Source organism: Temnothorax nylanderi, unplaced genomic scaffold (genome assembly GCF_030848795.1).
Source record: "Temnothorax nylanderi isolate EJ_2023f unplaced genomic scaffold, tnyl_v1.0 TNYL_tig0089_pilon, whole genome shotgun sequence".
NCBI lineage: Eukaryota > Metazoa > Arthropoda > Insecta > Hymenoptera > Formicidae > Temnothorax > Temnothorax nylanderi.
Genome location: NW_027249151.1, coordinates 518,224 through 542,123, shown reverse-complemented (window position 1 = coordinate 542,123; position 23,900 = coordinate 518,224). Strand labels below are relative to the sequence as shown.

General features: G+C 40.2%; 2 protein-coding genes across 4 annotated transcripts in view; one reads left to right on the top strand and one right to left on the bottom strand.

Moving 5' to 3' along the window:
* Nucleotides 1–2,283, top strand: part of LOC139774861 (phospholipid scramblase 1) — a 29,432-nt gene extending 27,149 nt beyond the window's left edge. Inside the window, exons 5-7 of the mRNA XM_071710365.1 lie at nt 334–492; nt 751–912; nt 1,173–2,283. Coding sequence (XP_071566466.1) covers nt 334–492; nt 751–912; nt 1,173–1,205 — 354 coding nt within the window. The 3' untranslated portion in view covers nt 1,206–2,283. The remainder of the gene's footprint in view (nt 1–333; nt 493–750; nt 913–1,172) is intronic.
* Nucleotides 2,284–3,008: 725 nt separating this feature from the next.
* On the bottom strand, nt 3,009–22,803 carry Argk1 (Arginine kinase 1). Of its 3 annotated transcripts, XM_071710358.1 has the most exons (5): nt 7,564–8,193; nt 6,778–7,093; nt 5,471–5,831; nt 4,948–5,322; nt 3,009–4,626 (listed from the first exon to the last, which is right to left on the bottom strand). In XM_071710358.1, exons 2-5 carry the CDS (start codon nt 6,912–6,914, stop codon nt 4,279–4,281), a joined length of 1,221 nt encoding a protein of 406 aa, XP_071566459.1. In that variant the 5' UTR covers nt 6,915–7,093; nt 7,564–8,193; the 3' UTR covers nt 3,009–4,278. The 3 variants fall into 3 exon arrangements, with proteins under 3 accessions (XP_071566459.1, XP_071566462.1, XP_071566461.1); XM_071710361.1 differs by lacking the exons at nt 6,778–7,093; nt 7,564–8,193 and adding an exon at nt 22,668–22,803; XM_071710360.1 differs by lacking the exon at nt 6,778–7,093 and having other exon boundaries at nt 7,564–8,192.
* Between the last annotated feature and the right edge of the window lie 1,097 nt (nt 22,804–23,900).

Genomic DNA, 23,900 nt, shown 5'->3' with positions numbered 1-23,900 from the left:
AGATCCGATCAATACACTCTAAACAGAAATGACAATGTCGATGTCCTATTTAGCATGTATTTCAGCAAATAATGTATTTATTTGTTTACTTATGGCGTATGTCTAAAAGGATATAGAACGCAATGAAAATTAAACATGTAATTGCTAAATAATTGGAATCGAATTCGTCTCGTAACTTATTTTATTAAAATTCCAATATTAAATACGACTGTGAAATAAATCCTTACGTACATATATGAGAACAAATATTAGATTATCGATAAATTTTATTTTTTTAGTTTAATTATAACCATAGATTTGATTAGCAGATGACAGAAGTTTTTTTTTTCGCAGGCTTTAGAAGTGCATTTCGGAGGTACTCTATTGGGCAGCGTTACTCAAGAGTGGAGTTTTCTGCGAGCAAAGTTTTATATTCGCGATGCATTCCGCCAGGCAGTATTGATGATAAAAGGACCATCTACTTTTGTTTTATGTAGTGACTTAATTTTTGAGGTATTCCAACATTCTATATCTTACAAAATTTATGCCACTTATGATATTTAATTATCATTATCATCATTATAATTACATATCATATTAACATTTTTTAAATTGTTTTTCTTAAAATTAATTTCGAGTTTTCGGAAGATTTTTGAAAGTAAAATACAAAACTTAAGAATAAATGATAATGAATAATATGATATTACAAAACTTGGCGTATGTTGCGTAAAAAGGATTTTTAGCATTGTTCGTCAATAATTAAATCCGCAGGTCAAATCTATGGATGAGCAGCATGTCGTCGGTATGATTCGAAGGCATTGGAGAGGCTTTTCTGAAGAGATGTTCAACTTTACGGATAAATTCGGCATTAACTTTCCGCGCGATCTCGACGTGAAAATAAAAGCCGTACTGCTGGGAGCGACTATTCTAATAGTGAGTATCGTAAAAATACTATAAATAATTGGTTATTTAAGAAAAGAGATACGAAAAAGAATAGGATGGAAAGAAATATTGCTGCAAAAAAGGAATATTTTATTTCCAATATTAATATCAGCTCAGTTGATTGATTTTGACTGATTTTAATTAAGAAATTAAAGTCAAATTGCGAAGAAATATTTCTAATAAATATTAGTATGAATACAATTTAGTTTTTAATATATAATGTGTTGACTTTATATCTTTTAATGTTTTAGGACTGCTTGTATTTCGGAAGAGAGTCGAAATAGATAAGTCAATCTGTTTCAATTAAAAAAAAAAAAAAAAACGATTCGTCTATGTTAGCTTTATATGTCCATCAAAAATATTTTGTTACGTATCAAACCGCTTCGAAAGATTTTTAACTATAGAATGCAACGTAAATGAAGGCAAGCGCCGTGTACGTACACACTCAGGGTGGTATCTTATTAATCATGTATTGTAAAATAACTTACAATTATATAGTGTAGATGGTTACCCCATTTTTTAATAGTTTTATGAATAAACTTGATTATTTTTATATATAACTAAACTGTGTTCAAGTATACTTACAGTTGCGCTTACATTCGCGTAGATGTAATCGAACTTCGTGTCTATTGCAGAGTTCGATCTCAAAGACCTCCCTATTTTATTATCAACAATAGTCTGTCCATCTAAATCGTTACTCATTGATGCAATGCATTTATCTTCCTAGGTCGTTTCCCAAATATCGTTTAACATAATAAATAATATAAACTGCCTTCATACACATACACACAGTTGTATGAAAGATAATTGTTACGATCCGTATGAAGACTGGACTCTTCGTTTGCTGAATATAAATTGTATGAATAATTTCGGAATTTCGTTAATTACAAAGTGTTATTTTTATGTAATATATATTATATATATATATATATATATATAACAAGAATCGGCTATATTAAGGGAATCCTAAAGCCGTCTGTAATCCCGACACTTGTTTTAACCTCAACTTGCGAAAACATTCGCTTTATATAAAAATTCTACAATGTATTGTTACAAAAAGACTGTGGCGTGCCCAGCGGATTACATCCAAAAATACGATACCGTTGTCAGAATTAGGTTTAGACTCTAAACAAAAAAGTTATCTGTGAAAAAGCATTATTGCAAACTTACACTTTAAGTCTTTAAGTGATGGTGACGGATGGCATTAATGTGATATAAGAAACAAACATTTAAATTGAATACAATATACAATTTGTGCATCGTTATAATCTCAAGCTTCATACAATATTTTGTTACGTAATCAGAGTTTTGCATATTTGTATACAGGAAAAAGTGCTTATTCAATAAAATGTATATTACACATCTCTTGTATTTTTGTTAGAATATTGAAATTGATCCTAAAGGCCATTGCACGTAACTAAGTTTTAGTCATAATCGTAAGGCCGTAAGAAAATAGACCAATCACCCTCGATTATTCTTCGAGCTCAAGGAGAATAATCGACTGTGATTGGTCTATTTTCTTACGGCCTTACGATTAAAACTAAAACTTTGTTACGTGCAATGGCCTTTAGCGTAAGTGTATATCCGTATTAATTATATCAATAATAAATATATTTTTCTTTTATATATTAGTATAGATGACATTAAAATTCATTAAAGTTTACGTTTATTATGTCTATTTTTTAAATGTTTTTTTGCGACCACCCTCTATCGTTAATTTTTTTTTAATTAATAATAGATATACTATTAACATAACATGGTGATATGGTAACAGGATAACAAAGTCACGAACTTAAAAAAAATATCTTTTCTTAATGAAATATATGAGTTTTAAATAACTATAATCAATCTATCCTACTTTTCAATACTATAGATTCATAAATTAAAGATATATTTCACTGCGTAATTTGTTTAATGTATGTAAAATCATTTATCTATAACGATAAAAAGTATAAAAAATATATGTAAATTAACGACACAATCAGTTCGAAAGATTACCCGAGCGATATAAACGCTCTCAAGATTTCATTCGAGTATCAGGAATTAAAAAGCCGAAATTGGGAGAATAAAACACGCAACGAAATACATAATATGTATGTCTTTTTATTCTTGTGTTTCATTACTTGTATTCTCACCGTACATCTTGTCGAATCTGCTGGTAGTACACTGTCTCTATAATATGCCGCAACGCTTGCTCGCGTGTTTTGTAGTGCGTGTTTAATATCCGTCGCGCAGATGTTCTTTTCCCGGCCTCTCACGTGGTAAAAAAGAGAATGAAAAAACATGAATGTCGCGCTCTCCACCATCCGCAGACTAGAGGACCGCGGCGCGCAGAACAGCACTCGCCGCGACCCTTGATGTTCCGTGACGATCTCAAGAACACGTACAATTTAAAAATCGTCGTCGAACGAATATCTCTTAAAACAGCGACGTCTTTCCTCTCTTTTCCCTTATTATCTTGCTTAATAACGACAATTACGACGAACTGCAAAGGACTAGTACTAGAGCACTACTAAGTGTGTGAACGCGCGTGACTATGTATCATCGATAACAAATGCGTTTGCGACAAAAGGCAAAAAAAGGAAGAAATAAAAACGAGATAATTGCGAGTGCGTTGCCTCGAGAATATTTCCCAATCATTCGAAATTACATACTAAGAACGAAAAAAAAGGAACAAGTGAAATAAACTAAAATACTGTCGAATATAATGTGCGGAGTGCGATGCAAGCTGCTCACTATAAAGCCTTCTTTTTATCGCGTAATGTTTTGTCCCTTCGTTAATTTACGATTTCACGTTTTCAATTAAATTGATGACAAAAATAAGATAAGTAATAGATGTCATACGATATAAAGAGATTAATAGAAATTAATAATAGAAAGTAAGTTAAATAAAAGTTTGACGAACAAGACATACGATTTACCCTTTTCCAGGATTTTTGACCCTGTCTTTAATGGTACATAAATTTATTATAATCACTGTTATCTTTTGTATATCACTAAAGTTTCTCTTAAGAAAAAAAGAATAGTTATAAAAAAAGGTGCGAATACACGAGAACAGCTTACATCGTACTGGACAGCGCAAATTATGATATTTATATTTATATATATAATTTTATTTATATATATATATATAAAGACGAGTAACGCGAAAATGACTGAAAAGCTCGATGCCGGCGTTAGATCGTCGTTTAAACGATTCTCTAAATCATGTTCTTGCGATTTACTCTCAGATTAAAATCCTCACGCCGTAGACACAGTTTTCAGCGTGACGTCACGTAATACAGTGGCGTTCGACGAGGCTACGATGGAGAGTAAACGAATACGAGGTGTGTCGAGGGGGGAGGAGAGGGGGTGGGTTTAGAGGCTTGCTTCGATTTTGATGAGCTCGGCGATGCCGTCGTTCATCTCCTTCACAGCCTGGTATTCGGTCAGACCGAGACGGCGCTTATTGGAGATGTCGTAGATGCCGCCCTCAGCCTCGGTGTGCTCGCCGCGGGTGCCACGCACCTGTAGATTGTACTTGGCTGCGACTTCCTCGAGCTTGGCCTTGTTCGCCGCGAGTTTCGGCACTTTGATATGCACCGAGGCACGCACCGTCGTACCCAGATTCGTCGGGCAGAACGTCAGGAAGCCGAAACGATCGTTGTGCGAGAACGGCAATCGCTTCTCGATCTCGTTCACCGCTGTCACCAATCGCCGATATACCTGGAGTACATAAACAAATTAATATTTTGATGTCAGAATGACATCACATATATTACTAAATTAAATTCGATGATGAAGTTAGGAAATACTGTTTAACAGAGATTGTCACATCAATATGCCACACACTTAGCAATATAAAATTTTCAAACAAAATTCCTAGAATATTACAAGAGAATTATGTTAGTGAAAGTTCTTTTAGAAAATTCTGCTTATTAAATGGACATGTATCTAAAAATTATATAAGTATAACTTTTGAAGTATTCATTCATATATAGTCAGAAAAAAATCTGTTTAAAAAAATTACGGTTTCTAAATAATTACCTGTCCGAGATCACCACCCATTTGCATAGAGATGATACGAAGATGATCCTCCTCGTTGCACCAGACCAGGAAGGTCTTGTCGTCGTTATGGAAGATGCCACGTCCAGTGGGCCAGAAACGGCAGGCGTTTGCTGCCTGAAGGAAACGGTCGCCCTCCTTGAAGAGGAAGTGATCGTCGATCAGCTTCTGCTGCACTTCCTTGCTCATGCCGGTGAGTGGGTAGAAAGTACCCTTCAATTCACCAGCGAGGCCCGACAACGTGCTGGACACCTTCTCTTCCATCTCTTTGTATTGCGCCTCCGTCAGACACGGGTTAAACGGATATCCGTCCAAGGAGCGGCCACATCGCACGCGAGTCGACACGATGTATTCACCCTGTATCAAGAGAAAAAAAATATCAATCTTATCATCTAATTACATAATTATTATACAATTTAATAATTACTATTCCAAAATTTAATCGTACCAATGTTTTTTTTTACATAAACTTTTATATGAACATAAAGTTTTTCTAAGAACTTACGGTGGGGTCGAGATTGCCAAAGTAGTCGACATCACCGAAGTCCTTAGGCGGATGTTTGTCGGACTTCTTGAAGCCGCCGTGGTAGTCGTCGATGATGGGATCGAAAATCTCGGCGAAGACGGTGTACGCCTCGGCGTCGGGCGCATAGATACCAACGCCGGAATCATGGTTCTCTAAACCGGATTGAATGACGTCCAAGAGAGTGGAGCCGAACGAGGTCTTTCTGGTCTTGAGCTGATCAAAGACTTCCTTGGTCAGGTATTTCTTCAGCAGTGATTTACTGTCGGACTCGGCCAGCTTCGCAAACCCGGCCTCCAGCTTGTCCAGAACCGCTGCGTCCACCATGTTGTTACTCTTTTTACTGCAACAAAATGTTGAAGGATCACGTCAAAGATACGAAAACTTTTCATCGTAACAGTAATGGAATGATTGAAAGAAAAAAGTTTTTTTTGTAACTCAATTGAAGGACCCAATCCAATCTACTTGAGGTAGTCTGTCTAATTTTACTTCCTCAAGAATTTCATGAAAATAATTAGTACTTGATTTTCTCAACTTAATTTTAAGACCAATATCAGGATTAATTCCCTTAATCTTAAAAATTAACCCTTCAATTGATATTATCTCGCCTTTCGTTCGTTGTGGTCTCTTTAGTGTGCAGAACATCGAGAGGATACGAATTAAGAATGGATGCTGCAAATACGTAGAGTCAATTGCATTTGTATACAATGTTTAATTGCGAGTGCAAAGTATTTCAACATCTGTCGCGTTTCACTCTGAATACCTGTTGTTAATCCCGGCAATTCTGACCTGAATCATCCTGCCGATTCTTTTCAGCAACATTGCTCTTACACATACGTCTTCTACAATTCCCTGTATACTTGATATATCTATCTATACACTTCACAATTCCTTCAGTGCAGTACGTGTGCCTCGTTGTTGATGCGTAGTGCACTTGTACCTCTAGGATGCACTGTAAGTTGAAATTTCGGTGGACTCGGTTGGACTCGGTGGAATAGTTGTGCAATTCCGTCTTTCTTTTAAAGGAGTTAATCTAAATTCAATTTTCTTAGTTTTAAAAAAATTGAATTTTTGTCAATCACAATACGTTGACCATTTTTTTTTAAGTGAGAAAGAATAAAGGGTGACCCGTTCATAAGTGAATTCCCTTTCCCGAAAGGAAATTCATTTATACCGCCGAGAGAAATGGACAGATTGACAACTTTCGGTCCATCGAATCCGTGCGAGAGGAATCGAATTGCAGTCCGCGAAGTGCATCCCAGGGTCGAAGACCGAATGAGCATACGTACACGTCGTCGTCGTCATCGTCGTCATCGTCGTTGCCGACGTTGTCAACGTTCTCGGTTCTTTGTTGAGCGGTTTGTTGGACGGTTTGTTGATCGTCCGCCGACTCGCATATACCCAGCGACGAGCATACACCGCCCATCGCTCGTCGAAACACGTATTATGCGCCGATCGTCGATTCGAGAATGAGAAGAGACGAGAACACGTCTAGCTCATGCGAGATCCTCTACGTAATAGGTATACATGCGGGGCGAGCATTGATGGGTTGCGTTAAACCATCGCGCAAAAATCCCGAAGACGTCATAAACCCGAGAGACCAGCCTGGCAAGTTTGTTAGATTTACAATTAAGGAAAAAAAAAAACCAGCGGGAGTTCAGAAAGTTGCTGATATCGCCATGTCTCGACTGTTTGGAGTATTATCGAAGCTTTCGTATGTGAAATTCACGTAAACGTTGGACGCATTAAATTCCCAAAAAATCCCTTTTAAACTCCTCTCGTAAATACATAAAATTTCCATGAATACATTAACAAAATAACGGCACACCCAGAGTACATTATTACGGATAATAATTTAAAGTTTAATCTCGCTTTAATAGATTATAGCACAAATCGCAATTAAAATGCACCTAGAATGAAACAAAATCTTAATGTACCTAAAACTGAGTGATACTCTGATAACAAAAATCGGGAGAAATGAGAAACGGGACGACGAGGGGGGAAAAACAGATGAGAAAGAAAGAAAGAGAGACGGTCTTTCTCATTCCGCTGAAGACCTTCTTACGGATACGTACTCGTCGCCCGACGTGGTATCCTTCGAAGTACATCCGCCCATGTCGCTGGGACGACGAGGAGACTACGGCGACAAAGACGACGCTCCGGACGAGCGAGAGAGACGAAGATGGGCGGAAAGAGAAAAGGAGAGGGGGGAAAAGATCGTGCGAGAAAATCGAAGGGAATCACGCCGATGCCTCGAAATCGCCCTTGAAACGCACGCGAGATCTTTCACGTATCCTTGTCCTGGAGCTTGCACACGCGACGACCGGACGGACCGGCGTTAGGTAAGTGCGCGCTTCCGGTACACGGCGAGGAAGAGAGAGAGAGAAAGAGAGAGAGAAACGCAGGTGTGGACGGAGAATCGTCGTCGTGACGACTCCTCCTCGCGGAGCAATTCCGTCCGTCCTCTTCCGTTGCTACTTTCGGTCGTGCTGCGCTTCCCCCAGCGGCCGACGAGAGACCGACGGTCCTGATAATGAATCCTGACGAAGTTATCCTCGGCCCGGGCGACAAGGACTCGTGGTGGCTCGCGGTAGGTCGCGGTGGGTCAAAGGTCGCGACCGAGAGACCTTTCTCTCGTATTTACTGCCCGTGCGTTTCCTCCTCCTCCTCTCTCTCTCTCCCTCTCTCTCTCTCTCTCTCTCTCTCTCTCTCTCTCTCTCTCTCTCTCTCTCTCTCTCTCTCTCTCTCTCTCCTCTCTCTCTCTCTCTCTCTCTCTCTCTCTCTCTCTCTTCTGCTGCCCTTCCGGCTGCTGCCGCCGCCGCTGCTGCCCTTCCGGCTCCCGCGTGTCACTCTTCTCCGAGCTGAGTCCGAGCAGGGATCTACTGATGCACGAGATGATGGTGCTCGCGTTAGCTCTCGCGTTAATTCATGTCACGTCACGGCGCTCGCCCGCGACACGTTCGCGCACCGACACGCCGGCTACTTCCCCGGGACCGAGCAAGATTTTCCACGATGGCTTTAGAGAGGGGATAATTCTTTTAACCGTTCCAAGTTGTGTATCTTGGAAACCGAAATCTAGCGGGTTTGTAAAATGAAATTTACAATTTATATTCTTGTAAGAAAACGTAGACTCTTTTTATCGACCAATTAGCATTAAACAACAAAGACATTCTCCAGATTAATCCAAACAAATTCTTGAAAAAGTACCGTTTTAAAGTATTACCGGAAGAGGTTGAGAGAATCAGAGGAAACCGTTCAAGTTATTTCTGTAAAATTAGATGGCTTAAATTAAACGCAGCAAATAACGATTTAAAAAATCATCGGTCACAGAATTAACATGCGAAAGGAATCAGGGAAACTCTCGGCTCGCGGTTACTATAAAAAAAAAAAAAAGGGTCAGCCACAGTCTCCGGCTCGTAATTCCGTCCAATTCCGTCGAGCAGGCCTCGTCCCGCTATAATTCGAAGATGGTATAATACGCGTAATTACACACTTTGAACGTGACGAGAGGCACTCCGCCGAGAGCCGGTCGTCGCGTCGAGTCGCACGCACTCTAATAGCTCTAACAGGTCCACACTAATGTCGCCCCCGACGAGGCTTCCAAGAGGGTGGGAAAATTTACCACAAATTTACGATGTTAGCGCGAAAAAAATCTCATCGAGCATCCACTCCACTAATCTCACTTCAATTCCGCGAAAACGACGAAACGCAAAATCTATCGGACAAGCAGGAAACGTCACGAGGAAAATCGGCCGCCGAGAGTGAGGAGTCCCTCGTCTCGTTCACGGCGTGTCGAGCATTGGGGGTAGGGGGCGGGTGGGGGGGGGGGCAAATGCCGGGTGTCGAAAACACGACGCAACGTGATGAAACCGAAAAACGGAAGAGCACCACCACCTCTTCGGAGATTCTCTTCGGCGAGGATCAGTCACACGTTTCCCGCGGCTGTGCCCTTTTCCTTCTCCTCTCTCCCTTTCTCAATCATCCGATTCTCGGTCGGGCGCACCCTTCAACTTGTCTCGCGACGCGAATATAAAATATACATATAAATATATATTTTTTATATATACGTGTAAATACGTGTGCGGACGTGCGTGTGTCGATCAGTGATGTCGGTGTGCGTGTGCGAGAAACTAACTGGCTAATTTGTGCGGAGATATATATATATTTTTTTTGTATATATGTGTATAATATATATATATATATATATATATCAAACTTTCCTTGAACAGTGAACGAGAATTTTGGTTAGGTGTATGGTGTGATGTGAACACTACAGTCTCTACGCTATCACTAAGCAGGAGGCGGCATTCTGCGTGCCGCGGTCTCTCTCTCTCTTTTTCCCTCGCTCTATCCCTCGCGCTCTCTCTCTCTCGACTCAGCTCGTCATCTCCGTCTCCCGTGCGGCCGGCACGCGCGTACCCTCTCGCTCGCTCGTTCCCGAGCTCCCTACTCTCTTCAGGGTGGGGCACGCCGCCGTCCGTCCAGCGGCACGGAGAATACCCGGTCGATAGCACGCACCTACACCCACACACCCCGGCGGCGTGGCCCCCCAGCCGCCGCGAGCGGGGAAACTCACGTACACACGCACGCACGTGCGTAAATGCGCGCGCGCGCGCGTGTTCGCGATCACGAATTTTCGGACCCCGAAAATTTCCACCCCCCGACTCTCCCTCCCGACCCTCCCCCTTCGCGCTTGGCCGTCCGTCGAGGTATTACCCGAATACGAACAGTAACAATTATAATATCGAGAAATATATTACCTACGTTGCAAAATCGGTATTTAATACGGTTGATGCTGTGTTAAAGGTCCTCGGATAACGCCGACATTTAATATCGAATTGCGCCCTAATGAGCGCTGGAACGATCGCGTGTACGTAGGGAGGGTTTAATTTACCAGTTAGATTTTATTAATGATTTCGCGATGGCTGAAACATTACTTACCGCGTCGCGACGGAGAGCTTCGGAGGAGGGAGATATTGATAATCTCTAAAGCCGATATAATCTTTTTTCGCTCTTATCAAGACTCAAGTGTCAAGGAATCGTCACTGTCTAACGCCTAACGTAATGAAACTAAGACATTTCGTGTTAATATATATATTTAAATTGGCAATCACGGACACAATCATTTGGCAACGACGAATATACCTGACGACGAAACGAAACAATATTATTGTTAAGTAGAGTGGAAATAATAAAGACACTTGCGAAACCGCGCGTTTTCGCCGAGGAGATAAAGCTGCCAGGTGAAATCTGCGGTACTTCTCGCCCCCCCCCCCCCCGCCGCAAATCTCGCCGCCAAATTGGAGCGGCGAAATGTCAGCGGCCGGTATTTCGGCGATTTAAACGCGGCATCGTGCAAAGTCGAGCGCGACGGCGAAGTCGCGGGTAGTCCTGTCGCCAGGTCGATTGAGCATTTTTTTCGAGGTTGATGGCTTTTGTTAATGTTTTTTTTATGTTTTTTGGGTCGTAGAACAAGAATCTGTAAATAGTTTTTTCGATGCAATAAAAAGTTATTAACAATTTATTTGTTTAAATTGCCCTAGCGATCAAACTATACATCCTATAAAAAAATGAACTGGAGAAAATTTGTTCCTCTTTTCACGACGAACAAAATGGCGTTTAAATTTTTCCAAAATCTTGATTATTGACAGAAATATTTCAATTTTTAGGTAATTACTGCCTACGCGTCGCGGCGTACCCTAGGCGTGCGCGCTCGCGCTCAATTGTACCACACGTGTTTTGCTCCTTTAATTTTAATTTAATTTATTTTTATTATTTTTTTTTTATTTTTTTTATTTTTTTATTCATTATCGAATTCAGTTTTGAATTTAGTGTTATCCCAAATAATAAAAATAAATAAACTTTAAACAAATTCGGACATAAAAAATAAAAGGAGCAAAAAAAATAAATTAAATTAAAATTAAAGGAGCAAAACTCATGTGGTACAATTGAGCGCGAGCGCGCACGCCGCAACGCGTAGGCAGTAATTACCTAAAAATTGAGATATTTCCGTCAATAATGAAGATTTTGGAAAAATTCAAACGCCATTTTGTTCGTCGTGAAAAGAGGAACAAATTTTCTCCAGTTTATTTTTTTATAGGATATATAGTTTGATCGCTAGGGCAATTTAAACAAATAAATTGTTAATAACTTGTTATTGCATCGACTTACGAAAAAACTATTTACAGATTTTTGTTCTACGACCCAAAAAACATTAACAAAAGCCATCAACCTAAAAAAAAATGCTCAATCGACCTGGCGACTGGACTAGGGAGTATATTAGCACGCGACTGCTGCTGCAATCGTACCTCGTGAAATCGATAGCATCGCTTGAGCGGATGCTCGATGTTTAAGTACGGGTAACTCGAGAGCCTCCGGCGGTGTCAACAGGGGTCTTGGAAGGACATACACGTAAAACCGAATTTCGCGACGACACCAACATGACACAATACACGTCACAATATTGTCCCTTCTCCTACTATTGTTGATACACTTGCGAGCATCTCGGTTTTCTCTATTTCGAATTTCGGATACGCGTCTTCGAGTCCGAGATTTTTCGAATATACAGGATCCGATAATGGGATCTAACAACTTTTTCATGGTAAAGAACCAAGATTTAAAAAAATAAGCAGAACGTAAGAACAATTTTTTAATATAAAAAAACTCAAATAATTAGAAATCAACATATAAAAGGGACTTAGAGCCACAACAGGTGTTCGTGTCGTAAACTTTAATTACAATGATACTTTAACATACGTTTCAGTCTGTCACCATCTTCAGTGTAATAAGGATTTTAATTCTTAATTTTACTGCCATATATTATTTTTGAATTAAAGACTACTTTGAGACTTCGTTTTAAACACCTTTTGCTTAAGATAGTCTCTCATTCACAACAAATTCCAAAATTACATCAAAATAAAAAAATACTAAATAGATTAATAATAAATCTTTGTAAAAAATCGCAAAGAATTATTAGATGTCAGATGTGCTCATTTAAGGGATGTTATTTTTAGAACTTAACTCATAAATAGTGAATATTAAAAAATTATTTCTGTATTTTATTTATTACTTCAGACCTCCTTAACAAGTTCGAAAAAATCAGATCCAATTGCCGGATCCTGTACAATGCGCGCGATTCATCCGGATTTCCGGACGATTTGGGGCCTCAAGTCCCAACGCGACCGCGCGGCACTGGCGAACGGTGCGTGGTGGGTGGCAAAATTGTCGATTACAGACCGGATGGACGGCGATGGAGGTGTGACAGACCGTAAGATGTCATTTCGTTCAATTAGCTGTGCATACGCCGTTGCATCGTGGCTTTCGTGCTCCTCCGGGACACGAAATGACACTTTTGCCACGTACCACAGCTTTCGCGTTACCTATCACTACCTACAACGTGTTCAATGTGTTCAGCAGGAATTACTCTGATCACCGGTCATTAAAAAAACCCAAGCCGACGTCCGAGCCTAACTTTCACCTGTCTGACAGAAATGAATAAGATAAAAATCGAGCGCAGTCACAAACGTGAAAAAGGCCAATCTGATGATGAAACTTTGAGTCGAAACGTGATGTTCTCTATTTGAACACGTTTCAACTCAAAGTTTTATCAGATTGGCTCTTGCTTTGAAGTTAAATCTGGATTTTTTTTGTCTTCTAGTCTATTACAGATAATTTTACTGTTTTATAATACATATTTTCTCAATTTATTATTTAAACATCATCACTTAGTCATTTATTATTTTCTCAATTATCAGATTTATCCTTATTATGCGTCTAAGTAATACATTTACTGCTAAGAATGCGGTATAAAATAATGGGCTAATCCTCCGTCCACCCGTATGCAGAAATGTGTTATTCTGCGGAATTATCATCGTTATTGTGGCCGGAAGCGAGAGACGGTGATTCAAAAGACTCGTTACTGCTCCTCGCGACCACCACTTCACAGCCCGCCTCTTCAGCCTCGCAGAGGACGTTCAAAAGACTCGTAGGGATTATGAAAGGGCAGCCAAAGTGTCGTCGGCACGAAGAAAGCGATCGCGATGTAAATTTAATGCCACATGCAAACTTTGTCAAAATGGGCACACGAGAACCATTTGCAGAAAGACCTCAATCAGAATTCATTATGGTTTCACGCTAAATGTCTAGCACGATTATATTAATGTAATTAATGTTAAATTACTATTTATAGTAATTTAAAAACATATCTACTTTTCAACATAAATAATAGTTCTCTGACATAAGAACCTCGCAATTAACCGCAAATGCTACAATTAAAAAATCTCACACGGTATTCTTTGCCCTTATCTTGTTGCTTAGAGAGAAAATGATATAACTTTATCGAGGACCGCGTGCGATCGCGATCTCGAGTTGTAGGATCGCGTTCCGCGAGATAAAATTATCGCGACACTGGGTATTCGATGGCAGGAGCGATAACGATTTGTTGATGCATTTTTGACGATCACGATCAAAGATAATGACGACGAAACCTTCGTCGAGACACGACGCAGCCTCGCTTTAATCGCATTTTTCGTTTATAACCGTACATCTTACGTAATGATTTATTTCGTTTCGCGAAAGCGAAGATTCAATATTTAAACTTGGCAAAATAATAATGACGTCTCGCGGCAGTTAAACATTACTTCGTTGCAACGTTTTCGTTTTATCGCCTTAATTACCTTTAATAAGCAAGTGGATAAAAATTTCGTTGCGATAAAGACGCTCACAATCAATGGAATATTCTTCGCCATTTTAAAATTACCTTAAATATTAATATCTTCAAATAAAAATAATATTAATATAACATTTTCTAATTATAATTATAATATTAATAAAATATATAATGAATCGATGTTCTCTTAAGTATTAACTTTCGCCGTAAAAAAATAAGTGACCACAAATTTCAAATAATTTGTTTCTAAATTCTTCGGCAATCTTGAGTAATTCTTTGATATCGTTTCCGTTCACCTTGCGCGTGCAGGTATGCGTGATAATGCATATCATTATTTCAGACAAATAACACAAGTAATGTAATCGATACCAGAGATTATTTTCCGATTGCAATAATTAAAATCGATAAAATTAGCAAGTGGCGTTGCGCTAAATGCTGGCAAGCAGCTACTTAAAATTAATCGCGTATCTTTTATTTGTACGAAATGCAAATCTCGCGAGAGACTGACTGATGTTTGCGACACGATGTTTGCGCAGAGTATTAAGAGGATACAACTGTCACGATGACGATTCGTAATATCGATCGTGCACGCTCTCACTGCAACGCGTTCCGCTTGGTGCAAAAATATAACGGTAAAAGGGCTCGAATGCGCATTAACCCGTTACTAAAGTAAAAATATGTAGCACGACTACCAAGATGGGGTTTATTAAATTCCAATTAATCTAAGAGATTAACTCGTAATAACGTGAAATTCTTAGAATGTTTTAAAATCGGTTTTCTTGGGCCAAAATTATACCAATAAAAAAATTGGCTTTTTAAAATAAAAAAATGTTATTGAAATAATAGACGCAGGACAATTGTGAAACTAACAATATGTTTATAGTACTTGGAGCTTGTCATACCCTGCTCTATATAGACCTAATGGCAGATTAATCATTTTTTTATCACGTTAGCGCAAAATCAACATTTTGTTCAAAAAAGGATTTCTGATAGTAGTACTTAAAAATAATGTCCACGAATTTTTCTAGCAATTTATCATTCTCTACGTTACTTTATTCAAAATAGATTTCTGATAGTAGTACTTAAAAATAATGTCCACGATTTTTTCTAGCAATTTATCATTCTCTACAAATTCCTTCTATTAATAAATTATTATTCGCTTTCTGCAGATAATATTTCTTTGATAATTTCTCTCTCCTTAAAAGATCATATTTCTGTCGCGTTTAGTATCCTCCAATATTGTCCGTTAATATAAGATTATATTCTCTCTCTCTATAATCAATATTTCTTAGGGAAATAGAACTCTTAGGTACTCTGTCATGAATAGTGCCATATATTTACGACGTGAAGTGCCGACGATGTGTCCAGCTCTCGCCGGATGCGAGCGTTTCAGGTCAGTTCCGCTTAATTCCGCGAAGGAATAAAGCTGAATTATTGCGGATTCCGAGCGAGAGCGCACGTTCGTTCGCACTTCCATGATAACCGTGAGGCCTGCCTTCGCGATGACGCATAGAACACTATGGAATTATGTCGGCCGAACGTACACGAATTAACGCGCCATTTGCGCGCCACTTGGATCTGCTTTGCATAATCCTCCCCGCTTAAGCCTAGCGTTCATTCGAGAGTGATTCCAGGAAGCAAAGAGAGTATAAGAGAACAAAAGCAAACGGGAGAAATTCTCTGCAATACCTTGTACCAATTTCCGGCGATACGTTTATTAATATGAATTCGAGATTGGCTCTCGTTAGTACTCCTCCCGAATAAACGCCAATTAGTTAAATGTTCACGGAACTTGGCTCTAGATTCCTTTTGATTCCCTTGAAATTCGCGGACATGGGCGTAAGGGATTTCGTAAAGCCGGAAATAAACTGATAATTCAATCAGAAATAAGCTTCAAACGAATAAACTCATTACTAATGAGAAATTTCTCGCAAAAAATGAGCTTACGCTTCGTTCGTGAAAAAATCTGGGAGAAAAAGCTCTATCTCGCTCGCGGCTTGTTTTTATTTTTAGTCCCTCCGCGATATTACACACGTTATGCAATCGCACTTGCGAGCCATCGAGACTCGGTGAAGTGTGAGAGAAGACAAATCGGTACTTCAACAGAAAAACATCAGGAGATACGCTTTCCCGCTGCCGCTCGCGCGAACGCGAGCGAAAAATTAATTGCACGATCAATACGAACGAAGCATAAAGGATCAAGTTTCTCTCAAGTTTCCTTCAAAATATCCGTGACCTCGCATGCAACTCTTCACATCGAATTCAGGGTCGAACGTTTCCTCGACCCTCGCGAAAATACGCAGTTCGGAATCTTCAGTCTGCGACGCGAACGGAATTTGCAATTTCCCGGATCAAATCGAATCGGATTATATTTTGTTAAATTCAGGCGTCCTTCAAGATTGTAAAAGGGAGTGATTTCAGAAGCGTGTGCGAGTCGATATAATTTTTAGTGAGCTTCAAAGATGATGAATCAGTGGAACGCTTCGAGTAAAATGCGAAATTATTAATGGATTAATAAATTTGATTTTCTTCGAGTGAAAATTTCGATTTCGCAAGGATTGATTCCGCCGACTGCGAAACTTGCGACGTAATAAGCTCGCCCTTCGGGCAGGAAGGAGGACACCTCTCTCCCGGGGAAGCTCTCATGGATCCAGCGAGAGATGCATCTATTGATCCATGCACCCGCGCAAGCGGCTCTCTGCAGCATCGCGCTATCTGTCGACGACTTGTCGCAACGCTAGAGGGATTCGACAACTCGACCGATAAGCACCGTATTAATCGCACATGGGTGTTTTCTCAACCCTTTAACCCTTTGTTGCACAAATTTTTCTTTTGAACATATTGCACTGAATTTTAATATGTGGGGGTTTTTGGGGTTGTCAATTGCAAATCTGAAATCAAAATTTAATAAATCAAAATGGGTTCAACATGACTGTCAAATTGAAAAAATAATAATAAATAAAATTTCTTCGAAAAATCTTCTGCGAGGAAAAGTTAAAAAAAAATACACAGAGGAAACGCGATTCTGGCGAAAGATACGAGATAGATTGCAGAGCATTGTGGACAAATGCAGGAACAAGCAAAGCATTCTCACGATTTTTGCGAGAGATATGAGATAGATTAGATTATTGTAGAAAATTATCTTCGAAACATGATGTTTTACATGAAAAGTAAGATCTTATATTTTTCTAGCGTGTTATTAGAAAAACACTATCTTTAGTTACATTTTTTGAAATGTAACATTCTAAAATTTTTCATCGAGTCTTCCGATACTTTAAAATTTTAGTTTCTGCCACGGCAAGCTCGTTAAATATATTTTTACGATTCAACGTTAATGACGGCGGGAGATGGTGAGGAAGAAGACAGTTGGCAATCGCGTGGCGCGACCGTTATGCAATATTGAAACCTGGCACTCTAAATCCGGCGTGTACACGCAAAGCTACAAATTGAGATCGTAAACAACACAGGCTTCTGCTTGGCCACGGACAAAACCAATTTATTTCTGAACAGACGCGCCTCCTCCCGCTACAGATCCGTTGCACTTGAATGAAGTGCAATTCTATTTCGCAAACATTGTGACATTGTGTAAAATAAAAAGGAGCGAGAAAGCGCGAATATCTCGCGAGCAATCGTGCCTCGAGAGACGTAAAAATTTATCTCGATAATACTAAAACAATTTTATCTCCGTGAAATTCCATAGAAACTGAATTAATCTCGATTAAAAATCCAATTTTATCCGCATAAGCGTAATTCTTTTTTTCTTTCAAGTTCAAATCACTGCATTAGACTGTTGAATGGATTTCGAGTTCTACCCTAGATTCTATTGCAACGATAAGGTCAAGGCCACATCGTAAAACTAGAGACGAAATGAATCGTTATGAATTATTCGAAGACTTTATAGCCTCCGACAATCTCGCTCAATCACCAATATTACGCGACACGCGTGCCATCCATCAAGCTTCCATCGATAATACCGAATACAGGAATAAAAGCAATTTCGATATTAATCCGCCGACATAAAGCAGAATGTAATCCACTTTTTATTCTTTCTCGTTACGTCATAAAACATCTGACGAGTGTCCCGTTTAATCCGCTGGATGCAAAAACAAGATACTTAGAATTCTAATTCTGAATTTTAAAAGTGAATTATAATTGACGATCCGACATGTTGATATTTTGATGTATGTGTGTCGTCGCGCAGCTAATAATAATAATAGATGCGGTTAACATTTATCACGCCTAATTTTACGGGCCAAGATAATATCGTCGATCCTCGAATAACCCCCGTCGACAGGTGTTTGCCCTTATGGTATCTTATCGCGCACGTTACGTCAGCGGGAAGATATTAAAGCACTCGTACGGTTACGCCGCGAGAAATTATAAATAAACGCCTTAACGTGATAAAATACCTGTAGGTGTTATATTTTTTTTACTTGTGTTATAAATAGGCACCACTATGTTCAAGATATTATAAAACTTGGATTTAATAAACAATTCAAACGTATCTCTGCAACCATTAAATAATCTACATTTAATATCTGTTTAATAAAAAAAAATCTGCGAGAAAATATAAGAATTATGAGACAAAGATCTTTGCATTTATTCCGTTGCAAAAAATATACCCCGAAAAACAAATTTATTATCGCAAATTGTCAACTTCCGGAATTACGGATCGATCGATAAATGAAACGTTTGGCGTGGGCGATATCACGTGTCGATATCTGCGATTATGATTCACAACAGTAAACTGATTATACCGGGTGTGCCAACGGGTTAATTTAAGTCGCTAAATAAATCGAGGGAGAAAAAAATGTTCAAGCGAGAGGAATAACTTCGCGTTAAATTCTTTCAGGCTTGCGTCATGGATTTACGACTGACGTGTACTCACGAAACAGATTTTTTTTCACGCTTCTCTCGCCGAGCACTCTACGTAGGCACGTCAGCGTGTCAGGTACAAGAGTCAGTAATGCGCGAGTAGGAGGCGAGCCGCATCTGGCCTTAAAGAATCGAGAAACCACGTCACTCGATAATGCGCTTGCCTGCAACTCGACTTAACACGTGGCACATGCAAGAGGTAAAAACCTGATGCAAATACCTTTTGCGACAGCACCGACACAGGATACAACATTCGCGTTACACAATTAATACAAATATTAAAATGAAACGAATAACGTTCCAACTTCAATATCTTTAAATTAAATCTTCGTGTCATTTGTAACAGTAGCAACCTCGAGACCTTCTGCCTACATACTTACAAATAAAATTATAAATATACAAATTATTGCGAATTTTTAAAGAGTATAATGTTGAAACCGTTCAAAATTCTGATATTTTGAATAAAGAAAATTTTTAGCGTTATTTACCAACGCTAAAGGGAGTAAGATTACTTTGTTACTTTTTTATACCCTTGCTTTCAAGTATCAGTAACAATGCGTTGTATTGTTAAATCGAACATGTTCACAATAGAGTCTCATATATCGCACGGCTACGTGTAAATCTCATCTAGAATTACTCGAAGGAACGCGACCGATCGATGAGTAAAATCGAGCTGCGACTGGTCATTTCTGAACGGCCGCGAAGCGTACGTCAAGCCTATACACTCGAAAGCCGTCTATCTTTAACTACTACAATTACATGTACGTAACGGTAGCTGTGTCGCGAGAAGAGTTTCTAATATTTCATTTTAGCATATAAAATTATACCATAATATTAATTTGTAATTAATAACTTAATTATATACTCGCGATTAATCTACATAATTTTACTATAAAAAGAATTAAACGCTCCTGTATAGCACAACCTTTCCGGTTGATTAAAAATCTCCCGTATGAAACGATTTGAGATTCATCAACCACGAGCATCTCTGAACTTACGTAACTGCCCCCACCAGGATCTATACATGGGCGGGCTCGATCTGTCAATGCGCTCTCGACCGGAAATTCGTCGAAACGCGCCTAACAATTTGCATGTTCGATCAGCGTGCCGAGCGATCGAACAACGGGACGGCGAAATCCGATATTGATCATCGGCCGGAAGTGGGAGGCGTCGCCGGGTCGAGAAGATATACCCCCCCCCCCCCCCCGAGGAGCGGAGAGATAAAAACCCCAATTATTCAATATTAATTTAATCACTTGTGATTATACCGGAATTATACCAAAATACCAAATCAATTATTTCATCTAGCGCGTCAGGAGGAAAAATATCACGTATCGTGAACTTCCGGCCGAGAGCTGTCGTGGATATAATAACAACGAAGTATGACGTGTACAATATCCGTGCATTTTTGTAACTTTATATATTTTAACGTCAATGTACCCTTTCGTTAGCGACCGATGCAGCTTAAGTATCGCGACTTCATTTATTTTCGTCGTAAAACGATTGACGCAACACGTCTCGCATAGCTCATTTAACGACTGCGAACTGCCGTCGTATAAATGTTTGCGCGTCGCTAATTCATAATATTAGCCACGACGATGGGTCGGCGAGCCGTCGAGTTAACTCGCCAGCGCAGCGTTGTAGAACGCTCGTCGCCTTCGTATAAACTCGTAGACGCGTGTGACAAACATCCTGCAACACCAAATCGAGAAATTTACGCGCGCCGGGTATATATACACGCGAGGAATAATAATCGATGTAATGAAAACTAAAGTTACGGTTCGAATATGACGAAAGGCTAAAATAGACACACAATATAAATATAAAGGCCCATATTCTGAACGCACTTTTATCAATAAATAAGCGTATTTTTTTTCTGAGATGCTATAGTACATGTAACATGAACTATAGTGTCTCAGAAATAAATGCGAAAATAAATTTATCGATAAAAGTGCGTTCAGAATACGGGCCCGAGTCACAAACGATGCGTATAATTAAAAAATGAAATTTCTCGCGAAAGACACGTTAAATAAAACGCTAAATTAGATACACGATACAAGTATAAAGCCACAATTAAACGGTGCGTATAATTAAAAAATATAAGTACTCGCGAAAGACACGTTCACGCGAGGATCGAAATATCGGCGCTACGGAAAATTAGCGGAATTGCTGCACGCGAAATTGCGATTTCAATTTCCTGAGCCTGCGGGGCTTTCATAATCCCGGACGATTGTCGCGATTCCAAGCGTGACGATCGCGAGTGATGCAAACTCTTGTCTCGTGTCTTAAATCACGTCATTTTATTTCTTGGAATTCCGTTCGCCGGCGAACGACGCCCCAAGTCCAGTCATCGCGCGACGACACGAAAGGAGTCGCGTATAAAATTATATACGCTATCGTTATCACCGATCAGCCGAGGAACAACAGCATCGCGATCACCCCGGCCGAGGTAGAGATCGGGCGTTTCCTGATTCAATTCGTTACGCAACTCGCCGGATTTCGCGATTTGCCTTTGGAAGCGAATTACGTGGAACAATTGGGTCTCATTGTTAAGGTCTCGCCGTGGACTGGCCTTGGAACTAACGTTGTGTCTACGAATTTCCTAGTTTTATTTTAGTCCTCCTTTTTTTTGTTCACGAATAGACGAGGGCAGCCGAGAGATCTCATATCGAGAAAACGTGAATGTATCGAGGATAGGTTTGCAAAATCCTTGTTTCTTCGCTTTCCTTTCGTGCTAGATTCTTAAATGTAAAGAAAAAAAAAAGAGAAAGGGAATTCCTCGATCGATATGCGTATCAAGGAGAGAATATACACCTAAGCAGCGATTTTCAAGCTATGCGGCCGACGTTGCGCCTTATCGATTGTCATCTTATTCCATTACGTAAACGCCTTTATTCCCAAATTTCATCTCGAGGCACGAGCAGTCACTTCGATAAGCGGCAACTTCAAGCGGCATCGATCTCGGGCGTGACAAAAGGAATCTCACGGATCTTGAGGATCTCTCGAGAGTCTCGAGGCCCGAGTAAACGCGTTCGGTTTCGCGTTGCGTACATACAAACAAGAGAAACCGATACAGTCCTGCCCCATCCTGGGCGAGTTCAATCTTCGATGCCACAGGAGACGCGACGGAAAGAAAAAAAAAGGTATGACGATCGTCGCGCTTCTCGATTAAACGATCATTACGTATCAGATATCGCTCGGACGGTATCTGATTTCGACCCGCGCTATCGGGCGATCCTAACCTCGGCAACCGAAAGGGACGCATCGCGATTTGGCGGGGAGGATGCCCGCCGAGCGGAACGCAGCGCCGGCGAGACCGGTATTAACGCGAGGCAAAGCCGTCGATTTTCTCGCCGTGCCGGGACGTTATCCCAGGCTGAATCGCGCGACGCGAGAACTCATAAAATAACAGAGAGCGAAAGTCAGGCCCTTAGTTTCTACGGCGGGAAACCGGCCGGCGACGCGAGCGACGGAAGCACCGCCGGCGGGTTAACCAGTTCTCCGTAGGTAGGTAGACGGACCGGATTTACGGGATCACGATCGCGGAAGAGTCCTTGAAGTTTTACCACGGATCGACGTGAACGTAACGGCGGCCGTGCGGAACGCAGCCGTTCTCGGAAATCTCTCGTGACTCACCTGGCGATGCAAGAGCGACAGCGAGAAGCGACGACGACGAGAGATCGGAAGGCGATCGGGTGGCGCACCTTGAATCCCACGGGCGGCGACACGTACGTGGCGCGGGTCGGAAACGAAGTGGCGCGGCACGGCGCGCGGCGCGCGGAATCCGCGACGCCGCCGCCGGCCGCGAGTGCCTCTCCTCCCGGCTCGGCCAATCGCCGCGCCGCACGCGGCCCCCACCCGCGCGCCCTCTCGTCGCCGTCCAATTCCGCCGTTCCGCTATTTCCGCGAAGAAAAAGTTTTCGGTTGCTACCTGGGACTGGGGGACTTCTTCCGGGACAGCATCCGTCGTGAATTCGCCGAAGAGCGTGGCGGCTGGCGGCGCGCGTTCGTGGCTCGCGAGAACAAATGGAATCTCCGACGAATCGTTTTCTCCCCCTTTTCGATCGATCTTCTTATTCACCCCGATCTTTTTTTTTTTGCCGTGTACAGTTTTTGCGCTTAAAATGGATCTATCGCAGATTTCGTGCAATTTTTTTTTAATTCCTAGGGAATCCACAAAAAACCGGGATATTGGAATGAATAAAAAATTATAAAGATATAAATATAAATTTATATAATAATATTTATATTTATATATAAATATAATTTATAATATATTTATAAACATATATCTAAATTATTAAAAATTTTAACTCACAATTTCACTGACACAACCTAAGATTTTGCAAAATCACTAGTAAAATTGTGTAATTTTTATTCATTCCACATTATCCCGGTTTTTTATGGATTCTCTAGGGACTTTGCAAAAAAACGAATTACACGAAATTCCTGTAACAGACCTACGTGATGATTGAATAGAGAGAAAGAAAGAGGATAGATGAAAATCGAGAGAAAGCACAAAGGCCGGTATTCATAGTCGAATCTTATATTTAAGACCGTCTTGTTAGTACAATCTTAAGGTGTTATGAACCAATCACAGAGCCATATTAGTATTTTAAGACATTACTTAAGACGGTCTTGAAATAAGAACTGACTATGAATACCGGCCAAAGAGTGACAAAAAATCAGAAAAAGCAGGAAAGAATGTCTGCCAAAAAACATACTGTGTGCATCGCTGTGTAAAATTGAGACACGTTGATTTAAAAATGTTTAACATTCGTCGAACATGCTAATAGGATTTTGAGGATTTATTATATGCACATATACAGACGTATATATAGAATTATATTTAGAAATTTAGAATAAAAT